Below are 11,388 nucleotides of genomic sequence, written 5' to 3'. Positions count from 1 at the left end.
GGGCACAGCCGCGGGCAGGGCACACACACACACACCCCCCCCCCACCCCCAGCACAACCCTGGCACCCTCAGGAGCTGTGGCTGGTGGCAGAGCCCTGGCACGCAGGTGCTGGGACCTTTTGGGGGTGCCATATCCCCTTGGATGTCCCCTGGGGAATCCTGTCCCGCGTGGCACGGAGCAGTGGGAAGGGTGAGAGCCGCCGTGCCCACCCTCTGCCCACCCCAGCCTGCGGCTCCGCGGGGAAACTGAGGCGCAGGGGACAGGGACTCACGCTGGGGAGGACGACCTGTTGCCAGCCCTGTCCCATCCCAACCGGGGGACACTGCCCCGTGGCACGGAATGGGTTAAGAGGGGGGGAGTGGTGTCCCCACCGCCACCACCTCAGGGGCTCCCCAAGGGCTCAACCCTCCCCTCCACCCCCCAGCACTGCCCGGGGTTGGAGGGGGGAGGCTGCTGGGGGGGGGGGGTGGGATGAATAATTCAGCGCCTGGTAGGAGACGTGTCCTCCCTCCCTCTCCTTCCTCCTCCTCCTCCTCCTCCTCACCGGCTCTTGCCTTCTCCACCTCCCCGCCGCTCTCAGTTCTCGTCGTACCGAGCCCCCGGGTGGCACCGGTGGCACCGGTGGCATCGGAGCGGACCCTTCCCACACCCCTACCCCCCCCACACCCCGCATCCCATCGCCGGTAGCCCCCCTCGGCGGCGCGCGGTCGTAGACCATGGACCCCAAGGACCGTAAGAAGATCCAGTTCTCGGTGCCAGCACCCCCAAGTCAGCTGGACCCCCGCGCTGTCGAGATGGTGAGAGGGGACATTAAGGGGACAGGGTCACACCGAAGTGGGGGGGTCCCGCGTCGCGCCGAGGTCACCGGCAGCGCGCTGAACGCTGAACGCGCTGCCGGTGACCTCGGCGCGACGCGGGACCCCCCTCCGGTGTGACCGAGAGGGATGGAGTGCGACAGGAGAACCTTAAGGGACGGGGAGGGAGTGGGACAGGAGGGATCGGACTGGGAGGGACGGGACAAGGAGGATCGGAGGGGACAGAAGGGACGGGAGGGGACTGGGAGGGACGGGACAAGAAGGATCGGAGAGGACAGAAGGGACAGAAGGGACGGGAGGAGACTGGGAGGGACGGGACAAGGAGGATCGGAGCTGTCAGAGGGGACAGGAGGGACAGGATGGGACAGGAGGGACAGAGGGGACAGGAGGGCTGAGATGGGACCGGTAGAGGAGGGCACAGAGTGGACAAGGGATGGGAGGGACAGGACTGGATGCGGGGCACAGGGTGGGACAGGGTCCCACAGAAGGAGAGTTGTGCAGGGCGACAGAGCAGGGACACGGACAGGGATGGGACAGAGTGGGAAGGATGAGGACAGGAACGGGATAGGAGGGAAGGGGTAGGACAGAGGGGGCAGGACGCGGTGTGGAACAGCGCTGCCACCCCCAGCCGCTTGTCCCCAGCCCGAGGGGACATCCCCAGCACACACTGGACCCAGAGTCCCCACGGAGGGGCTGGGCAGGAGCTGGGGCTGTGATGTGGTCGGGAGGGACCAGGGACATTGTGGGGACCCCGGGATGGTACCGTGGCCGCTCCGTGGGGCTCTGCACCCTTCAGTGACACTCTCGCTGGTGGCACCCTCCCTACACGTGCATGGGGCAGGGGACAGGGGTGTCCCCAGCCGGTGACACCCCACTGTGCCCCAGATCCGCCGGCGGAGGCCCACGCCGGCCATGCTCTTCCAGCTCTCCGAACACTCCTCCCCAGGTGAGCCAAGAGTGGGACAGGGGACACGGGGCTGGAGTGGACCTGGTGGCAGGGGACATCGTGTCCAGGGATGGGAGATGGTGGCACGGATGGGGCATGGTGACACTGATAAGATGGGGTGGCAGGGAGGGAACAGGGAGACGGAGATGGGATGTGGTGGCATGGGTGGGATGCACTGGCATGGATGGGATGTGGTGGCACATAAGGTAGGGGACGGCTGGGATGGGACGTGGTGGCAGGGGGGGGGACAGTGTTGTACGTCTGGGATGTCCACGATGGGAGCTGGTGGCAAGGACGGGACGTGGTGGCAGGGTGGGACGGGATGGTCCTGAGCAGGGGCTCAGGGCCAGGATGTGTTGGCAGAGGGTGTCACACGCGGGATGGAGTGGCAGGGACAGGACATGGTGATGGGACAGGACGTGGTGGCAGGTCCCTGGTGGGCAGGGTAGCCCCCTGGAGCGGGGGTCCGGAGGTGGGCAGGTACCTGCCCGGGTCCGTTGGGTGCCACCAGCTCCCGTCCCTCTCCCCCCTCTCTCCCCGGTGCTGCCGACCCAGAGGATGAGAACCTGCCCTACCAGGTGAGTTGGCGCCGGGACTCCCAGGGCAGCCCCAGCCCCATTTCCCCTGTCCCACAGCTCCCCGGGCACCAGCATGTTATGGGTGCCCAGCCCAGGTGCCCGCTGCCTCGTCCCAGCCTGTCCCTGGCGCTTATCGGCTCCCTGCCTGGCACAGGACACAGGGACAGGGCTGTGGGGCTTGGCTGTGGTACAAACCACCTCGTGAGCAGCACGGGGACACCACCGCGGGGTCCCCAGGGCCACAGATCCATGCTAGGGTCCCCCCATCAGGGTGTCCCCAGTGTCACACCCCCCTGGCAGGGTCCTTGTCCCGGGGAGGGGGGTTGGGGGTGCCAGCCTTGGGTCCCCATCGCAGGACCCCCTCCTCACCCCGGGCTCTCCACCATGACACCAGCATCACCATATTCCCACGGGGTACCTGGCTCCCTGGGGGCCACGGTGAGCCCTGGTGTGGGGGGACACCAGGACCCTGTCCCCAACACTGTCCCCCCCTCCCCCCCTCAGCGCTCCGGCGAGGGCTGCCTGCTCAAACCAAAGAGGACCAACCCGTGTGCCTACACCCCGCCCTCGCTCAAAGGTCTGCACGGGGAAACTGAGGCACGGGGGCTGGCTGGGGTGGGCTGGGGACACGGGGGGACACTGGACCCTCGCACCTCTCGCGGTGCTGCGTGGCACCGTGGGCTGGGGGCTCCCAGTGCTCCCAGAGCGGGGCGCTGATGCTGGTGCCCCCCCAGCGGTGCAGCGCATCGTCCAGTCCCACCTGGAGAGTGGCCTGTCCGGGGGTGACAGCTCCGACGGCGAGGCTGACGACGGGGACAACGAGCTGGCCCGCGGCTGTGACCCCGACAGCGCCCTCGAGTCTGGTGAGGGGGGAACAGGGCTGCCAGAGCCTGGGGGGGTTGTGGCGTGGGGCCGGCACTGCTCAGGGGACATGGGGACAGGAATGCTGGAGCCTGGGGGAGGACATGGAGCTGGGGCTGTCAGAGTTCAGGGGACATGGGGACAAAGCTGCCAGAGCTGTGGGGATGTGAGGATGGAGCTGCTGGAGCCTAGGAGCGCACAGATGGGCGCCACTGTCCCCCACAGCCCTTGGGGACAGGGTAGGTGCCCGGGGTGGGGGGCACAGGCTGGCTGCTGGTGGTGCTGCCTGGAGCCGCTGCCCACTTGTCCCGGGCTGAGCAGGGCCCGCGGGGGCCACCACGTCCCTGCACTGGGTAGCGTCACCGACCCCTACCGGGGCCGGGCTGACGCCAGCCGGACCCCCGGCCGCTTGGCTGACGTGGCAGCTGCCGGCTCCGGCGGTGCCCCGGTGCCACGCGTGCCATCTTCTGCCCCTGGCTCATCGCTGCCCAACCGAGAAGCCCCAGGGAGCCAGGCCAGAGCCGAGAGGAGCTACTTCCCTGCTGGCCCCAAGGCACACAAGAGGAAAGGTAATGGGATGGGGACAGCCAGAGGGATGGTGAGGGGACGGGGGTGGGGACAGGGATGGTGAAGAGATGGGGACAGGGAGGGGACAGGGCTGGGAATGGTGAGGGTCTTGAACTCGATGATCTCCAGATACCCTTTCCAACCCCTCCTGCTCTGTGATTCTGTGGGATGGGGACAGCGAGGGGACAGCAAAAGCACAGGGATGGGGGACAGCAAGGGGACAGGGATGGCAAGGGGATGGGGGACAGCAAGGGGACATGGCTGCTCACCCACCTGCCGCAGCAGGGATGCAGCAGCAGCCCTTGCCCAGGGCCGTGGGGTAGGTACCCTGGATGGGGACCATGAGGGGCCAGGGACGGTGGGGGACACACAGCTGCCCACCCGCTGCAGCCCCCTCGCCCAGGGATGCTGGGTGGGTGGCCAAGCTTGGGGTCCTGTCCCATCCACGCTGCAGCAGGGACACCCTGGAGCTCGGAGGTCCCCTGGGGGCCACCAGCTGCTCAGTTCGGAGGTCCCTGGGGACCACCAGCCTCGTAGCTTGGGGGTCCCTGGGGGCCACCAGCCCCGTAGCCTGTTCATCCCCGGGGCCACCGGCCTCGCTGCCCACAGGAGGGCAGAAGGTGTCCTTCGCCGGTGGCATAGAGGAGCGCGGCGAGGACCTGAAGTCGCTGATGGTGTCCGAGATCCCCGAGGATCCCGAGGGACTGGAGGAGGAGGAGGAGGAGGCAGCACGGGAGCAGGAGGACGATGGCACCGGGGGTACGTGGGGTGTCACCCCCCCTCCTGTCCATCCCTGGTGGCTCTGCTGCCAGCGTCCCCCGTGCCAGAGCCGCCACCTTTCCGTCCCCAGAGCGGAGACACGTCGGCTTCGCGGAGGTGCCCTCGCGTCCCATCGGCACCGAGCGCCACTCGCCCACCTTCCCGCTGGGCACCAGTTAGCTGGCACCGGGCACCGGGCACCGGCCACCCCTCGGCTGCAACAGCTTCGCCTGTGCCCCCTCCTCACCCCAGCTGCCCCCCTCGCCCACTGCCTGCCCTGCCTGCGCTTCGTGTGCCGTGCCATGCCGTGCCGTGCTGTGCCAGGCCGTGCCATGCCGTGTCACGCCCTGCCGTGCCGGGCCCCTCGCACGGCCACAGCTGCCCCCCCGCCAAGCTTTGGTGCCAGGGGTCCCCACAGGGCAGGAGCCAGGGCTGGGACCCCCGGGGTGCTGGTGGGATCTGGGACCCCCACCTTAGCTCCTGCCCCCACCCCCCCAGTTAGAGCAGAGCCCCCCGCCCGCAATAAACGGCTGTACAGAGAGGCTGGAGGATGTCTGGGGGCGCTGCGGCCATGGGGAGGGGGTCTGAACCCCATTTCTGGGGGCGGGGGGGTGGCAGCCTGTGGACGCGGGGCAGGGGATGGAGGGGTGGTCTGGGCACCTGGGGGGGGGCACAACAGGGAGCTGCGGGGCAGGGCGATAGGCTCAGACCCAGGCGCCAGCAGGGAGCCCCCCCGCCATGGGGCAGAGCCCCCCCCGCCATGGGGCAGAGCCCCCCCCAGCGCCACTGACCCCTGCCCCCAAGGTGGATCAAGGTCCCTCCAGCCCCGCTGTTTCCCCCCAAGGTGTTTAATGGTCCCTCCCAGCGCCGCTGACCCCCGCGGCCGCTAATGGTCTCTCCCAGCCCGCGTCGCCCCGCCCCTTCCCCCCCCCGCCCGCCGCTGGGCGCCGCAGGCGCAGCCTCGCGCTGGGCTTTCCCTTCCGGGGTCAGAGGTGGCAGCGGCGCCGGAAGCGGCGGTACCGGGGGTGTGCTTCCGGCAGCGACCGGCACCGGGCGGAGCAGGTACCGCGGGAGGGCCCGGGACAGGGCTGGGGGGGGGGGGTCCGGGGCCGGCACGGCTCCGCTCCGCTCCCGGGGCCGCCGGTTCTGTGCCGTGCGCGGGCGGCGGAGCCCGGCAGCCCGCGCAGCACGGGGCCGATGTGGCCTCGGTGCTGTCCCCGGGCTCGGGGATGCGGTGTCCGGGAGCGACGGTCCCTGGCGGGTGATGGGTTCAGGCCACTGGGCTCTGGTGTTCAGTCTCGGGAGTGCCTTTTCCCGGGGCCCGGTGTTCAGCCCCGGCAGCGCTCGTTACCGGCTCCCCGCAGGCTTTTGGCGCCAAGGAGCCCCGAACGTCCCGCCGTGCCGGTTCCGCCGAGGACACCTTCCCCAGGGCAGCCCTGCTGGGCGCCGAGGCGGGCGGGGGTCACCGGGCGCCGGCTCTTCCCGGGCGGCGGCTCCGAAGCCTGCCCAGCCCCGGACGCAGAGGCCGGGGGCAGGAGCGGCAGCTCAGCTCGGTCGCCTCCCGCTGAAGCCACCTCTGCGCTGCCCCCACGCGGGGCACCGGGAGGGGGTTCCCCGGGCCGGGGGGCTGCTCGGTGAGCAGCTCAGGGCGGCGCTGCGGGCGGCGGGAAGCTGTGCCCGGGCTGGCGGCAGGGATAGAGCAGGAACAGCTCCCAGCCCCGCTGCGCTGGGTCTGGGGTCTCTGCGAAGCCCCTGCCCGGTGAGGGTCCCTTTGCCCGCGGGGGGAGGGAGGCTGAGTGTGGCTCACAGCAGGCTGAGGCTGGTGGCCATCCCTGCCCTCTGCTAGCCCTGGGTGAGCCTCCTCTGGCTGTGGTGCAGGTGAGGAGAAGCCTCACTTGGTCCTGAGTGGTTAACATCCTGCTCCATGCTGGAACCCACCAGAGGCTGTGTGAGACCAGGTGGGATGTGGCTGAGGCTTCCATCGTGGCACAGGGGCACCAGAGGTGGCACAGGGGCACCAGAGGTGGCACAGGGGCACCAGGCACTGCCAGCAGAGTCCTGCAGCAGGAGAGCAGCTCCTGGGGCCAGGAGCCCTCCCAGGTGTCCATGCCAGGCTGTGCCCCTTGCTGCCTTCTTGCTCTGGAGGGGCTGGCACCCACTGAGGGCAGCCTGAAGGGGAGCAGGTTGCCTCAGGTGGGCCTCAAACCTCGGCTGGTGCCAACAGGGGATTGCCAACCAACACCTCCTGGAAATGAGTGTGAGGAGGGGGTGTGGGATGGGGGGGGGGGTCACACAGGATGCTGCTGGGGGTACCATGGAGCTCCCAGGGGTTGTTGCAGGAGCAAGAGAGTGGCCTGGGGAAGTGCTGGCCAAGTGCTGCCTGCTCCCAGGACACAGAGAGCTGAGCTGCTCCCACCCTTGGCACAGTGGGCCCCGAGGGGGTGGCACCACCAGGAGCCCCCAGGGGCAGGGATGGAGGCAAAGGGGCAGAAGCTCTGGGGAGCTCCCTTGGCACAGGGCTCTCTGAGCTCCCTGTGGTGCTGGCAGGGGGACAGCATCCCCAGAGGCCTCTGTGCCCACACCTTGTGCCCACTGAGGTGCTGAAGACTGGCATGGGTGGCTCCTGGCCCTCTCCAAGCATAGGCATGGGGCTGGGGTAGCCCTGCAGGGGGCTTGGGGGGAGCTCCACACCCTGCCTGTGGCAGCATCTGGAGGTGCTCAGCAGCAGCCTTGGCCTTGCAGGGTCCCATCCACAACCTTGCTGAGGCCTGTCCAGGGTCCCCCCCGGCCCTCTGGGTCCCCCCCTGGCCCTCGTGGGGCTTCAGTGTCTCATTTCCTCCTCCCTTTCCTTGCTCCAAAGGCTTCTCAGGGTGCTGGGACACTGTCAGCACCTGGTGGTGCTTGGCTGGTGGCCCTGGAAGGCTCTGTCCCCTCCTCTGCTGGTGCAGTGCTGGGTGCAGGAGGCTGCAGCTCCCAGGGGGGGGACAGGAGGCTGAGCTCACCTGGAAGGCTCTGTCCCCTCCTCTGCTGGTGCAGTGCTGGGTGCAGGAGGCTGCAGCTCCCGGGGGGGGGACAGGAGGCTGAGCTGCCCAAGCCTCCATGGGAGCTGAGCAGAAGACACCTTAATGGGAAGTGAGGGAGGAAAGGAGAAGCCATGTCACGAGCTGGAGAGGCTGCTGCCTGCTGCAAGCCAGCTCATTAGCATGCAAATGAGTGCTAATGAGGGCCTTGTGATTGGGAAGCTGGGAGCTGACAGGGAGGAGGGGGTGGGAGCAGAGCTCTGCAGGCTCAGGGTGGCCCTGGGCAGCGCTCCTGGGGCTGCCTGCTCCATGTCTGCCTCCCTCTGGGGGTCCTGAGCTCGAAGCCCAGGGTGGCTGCGGCTCTCTCTCAGCTCTCCTCTCCACCCCCTGGGAGCTCTCCCCCTGAAGCCATCCCAGAGCTTTCCCTGCAGCCTCCAGCTGCCCTCTGAGCTTTGCCCCGGGGGTCCCCCCCTGCCCTCCCTGCCGAGGCTGCGGCTCCCCCAGGCAGCTCCTGCAGGCTGTGAGGATGGGGAAGGGATTGGGAGAGCTGTCTGGAGGAGAGGCTCAGAGCCCTGGGGATGAAGGGCTCCAGATGGGTGGCTTTGGGGTTCAAAACCTGCGGGGTTTGGGGTTCACAGGTGGTGAGGTTGGGGGTTTAAAGCCAGGGGGTGAGGGGGGATGGACAGAGCCTGGCTGAGCTGCCCAGGGGCTGGTACCAGCTGCCCTGGCACCCCCTGCCCCACACAGCACCCCCTGCCCTGGCACCCCCTGCCCTGGCACCCCCTGCCCTGGCACCCCCTGCCCTGGCACCCCCTGCCCTGGCACCCCCTGCCCTGGCACCCCCTGCCCTGGCACCCCCTGCCCCATCCTCGTGGCCACACAGCACCCCCAGCCCTGCCTGGGCACAGGGTGGTGGGCAGCTGGGGGGGGAGCAGAGCCTGTGGAGCTCTCAGGATGATTTTAAGGCGCTGTGAAAGTTGGGGGGGGGGCTGCCTAAGTGCAAAGTGCTGTTGGAGGCAGGGGGGGAGCTGCCAGCCCTGCCCCAGCACATCTTTTATTTAGGCCCTCACAGATGTCTGCAACTTTGCTCAGCCTGAGCTGGGCTCCTGGCTGGCAGCAGCAGAGGGCTGTGGCTGATCCATTGTGACAATGCTTCCAGCCCCTGCCCCACTGCCTCCCAGGGAGGCCTGCTGGGGACCCTCCCAGGGCTCAGCTTCCTTCCCTCTCCAGCTCTGATGCTTCCCCCTGCAGGGGCTGGGAGGCAGCAGCTTGGTGCTGCAGGGGCCTGCCAGTGGTCCCCCAGGCAGGCTCTGGGGCTCAGCTCTGGGTCCCCCAGCCCTGCTGGGGCTCAGCCCTGGGTGCCCCATGGCTCTGCTCCTTCCCCCAGCTCTGGGGGCAGCCTGGGGCTGGCTTCCCCCCCCTCAGATGTTGCATGGCTGCAGCCTCCTGCAGGTGAGGGTGAGGAGGGGAGAGCCTGGCACTGGCTGCCTCCTGCCTGGAGGTGCTCAGGGCCGGGCTGGATGAGGCCTGGAGCAGCCTGGGCTGGGGGGAGGGGTCCCTGCCCAGGGGGTTGGAGCTGGCTGAGCTTGAAGGCTCTTCCCAACCCATTCCATGGATCCCTGAACCTGCTGCAGGCAAACAAACCTCACTGAAAGCCATGGAGTGGTAGAGGCTGGAAGGGAGCTCTGGAGCTCCCCCAGCCCACCCCCCCCCCTGCCCCAGCAGGGCTCCCCCAGCAGCCTGCCCAGGGGCACAGTGCCCAGGGGGGGCTGGGAGCTCTGCACAGCCTCCCTGGGCAGCCTGCTCCAGGGCTCAGCAGCCTCACACCCAGCAGCCTTCCCCTCCTGCTCAGATGGAGCCTCCTGGGCTCCACTTGGTGCCCCCTGTCCCTTGGCACCACTCTCTGGCCCCATTCCCTTGCTCCCCAGCCTGCTGCAGGCCTCCAGCAGAATCCTTTCAGCTGGAAGGGAGCTCAAGGCTCAGCCAGCCCCAACCCCCTGGGCAGGGACCCCTGCCCCCAGCCCAGGCTGCTCCTGGCCTCATCCAGCCTGGCCCTGAGCACCTCCAGGGAGGGGACAGCCAGAGCCTCCCTGGGCAGCCTGTGCCTGAGCACCTGGAGGGTGCAGAGCTGCTGGGATGTGCTTTGGTGGCCGCGGTGGTGCTGAGCTGCTGCTTGGACTCCACCACCCCGGAGCCCTTGCCCAGCCCAGCCGGTGCTGGGGCAGCCCTGCAGCGGCTGGCAGAAGCTCCTCGGGGCCGGGAGCGTTCTGCAGGGCAGGAGGCTGCGGCTCTGCCCTTCCCCTGGGTGCCTGGGAGGGGACGGTGGCAGCGCCGGGCACCGGCAGAGCCCTGCCCCGGCCTGCCCTTGGCACCTTCCCCCCGCGCCGGGCCGGGCGGGCTGCGCTCCCGGCGGCCTCCCTCCGCCCTGCCGCCGGCCGGGGAAGGTTTCCGTGCGGTGGTTGGCAGCAGCTGCCTGCAAACGGCCTCCGGTGCCGCCCGGGCTCAGCAGCTCGCTGCCGCCGGGACCCGGTGCCGCCGGGACCGCCCCGGCAGTCCCTGCAGCCAGTCCCCTGCCCCCAGCCCCTGCTGCCTGCCCCCAGCCCCTGCTGCCTGCCCCCAGCCCCTGCAGCCTGCCCCCAGCCCCTGCTGCCTGCCCCCAGCCCCTGCTGCCTGCCCCCTGCTGCCTGCCCCCAGCCCCCTGCCCCCGGGCAGGCAGCCTGGCACCCCCCTGCTGGAGTGCCCTGGGTGCCCTCTTGGCTCTGCAGGGTGGCATCTGCTGGCACCTTCAGCTCCTGAGGCTCTGGGGTTGGCTTCACGCCACAGAGACCCTGGGAGCTCAGAGCCCTTCCCTGCAGAGGAGGCTGCTGCAGCCTGGGGGGGGCTGGGTGCCCCTTTTTGGGGCCCTGTTTTTTGGGGTCCCCTTTTTTGCATCCTCTTCTGGGTCCCTTTTTTTGGGTCCCCCTTTTTGATCCCTTTTTTTGGGTCCCCTGTCTTTTAGGCCCTGGTTTTTTGGGGTCCCCCCTTTTGGGATCCCTTTTTTTTGGGTCCCCTTTTTTTTTGGATCCATTTTTGGGTCCCCTTTTGGGATCCTTTTTTTGGCTCCCCCCTTTTGGATCCTTTCTTGGGGTCCCCATTTTTTGATCCCTTTTTTTTGGGGTCCCCATTTTTGGATCCCTTTTTTTTGGGGTCCCCATTTTTGATCCCTTTTTTTTGGGGTCCCCATTTTGGATCCCTTTTTTTTGGGGTCCCCATTTTTGATCCCTTTTTTTGGGGGTCCCCATTTTTGGATCCCTTTTTTGGGTTCCCTTTTGGATCCTTTTTTTTGGCTCCCCCCTTTTGGATCCTTTATTGGGGTCCCCATTTTTGGATCCTTTTTTTTGGGGTGCCCATTTTTGGATCCCTTTTTTTTTGGGGTCCCCTTTTGGGATCCTTTTTTTGGCTCCCCCCTTTTGGATCCTTTTTTGGGGTCCCCATTTTTGATCCCTTTTTTTTGGGGTCCCCATTTTTGGATCCATTTTTGGGTCCCCTTTTGGGATCCTTTTTTTGGCTCCCCCCTTTTGGATCCTTTTTTGGGGTCCCCATTTTTGGATCCTTTTTTTTGGGGTCCCCATTTTTGGAACCCTTTTTTTTGGGGTCCCCATTTTTGGATCCCTTTTTTGGGTCCCCATTTGGGATCCTTTTTTTTGGCTCTCCCCTTTTGGATCCTTTCTTGGGGTCCCCATTTTTGGATCCCTTTTTTGGGTCCCCTTTTGGGATCCCTTTTTTGGGGTCCCCATTTTTGGATCCCTTTTTTGGGGTCCCCATTTTTGGATCCTTTTTTGGGGTCCCCATTTTTGGATCC

General features: G+C 67.5%; 1 protein-coding gene across 2 annotated transcripts; it reads left to right on the top strand.

The window, feature by feature from the left end:
- Positions 1–469: 469 nt before the first annotated feature.
- On the top strand, positions 470–5,061 carry PPP1R1B (protein phosphatase 1 regulatory inhibitor subunit 1B). Of its 2 annotated transcripts, none has more exons than XM_054176775.1 (8): positions 470–798; positions 1,702–1,762; positions 2,318–2,340; positions 2,845–2,917; positions 3,075–3,203; positions 3,702–3,770; positions 4,378–4,527; positions 4,619–5,061. In XM_054176775.1, the coding sequence occupies exons 1-8, from the start codon at positions 718–720 to the stop codon at positions 4,705–4,707; spliced, it is 675 nt and encodes a 224-aa protein (XP_054032750.1). In that variant the 5' UTR covers positions 470–717; the 3' UTR covers positions 4,708–5,061. The 2 variants fall into 2 exon arrangements, with proteins under 2 accessions (XP_054032750.1, XP_054032749.1); XM_054176774.1 differs by having other exon boundaries at positions 3,699–3,770.
- Positions 5,062–11,388: the final 6,327 nt, after the last annotated feature.

The sequence above is a fragment of the Dryobates pubescens genome, chromosome 36 (genome assembly GCF_014839835.1).
Source record: "Dryobates pubescens isolate bDryPub1 chromosome 36, bDryPub1.pri, whole genome shotgun sequence".
Taxonomy (NCBI): Eukaryota; Metazoa; Chordata; class Aves; order Piciformes; family Picidae; genus Dryobates; species Dryobates pubescens.
The sequence above is the reverse complement of the archived record's forward strand: the minus strand, read 5'-3'. Positions and strand labels throughout refer to the sequence as shown.

Coding starts and splice junctions, on each gene's coding strand:
- PPP1R1B (XM_054176774.1), top strand. CDS start 718: ATGGACCCCAAGGACCGTAAGAAGATCCAGTTCTCGGTGCCAGCACCC. Junction 3,204..3,698: donor CGACAGCGCCCTCGAGTCTG/GTGAGGGGGGAA, acceptor TGCCCAACCGAG/AAGCCCCAGGGAGCCAGGCC. Junction 3,771..4,377: donor CAAGGCACACAAGAGGAAAG/GTAATGGGATGG, acceptor CGCTGCCCACAG/GAGGGCAGAAGGTGTCCTTC.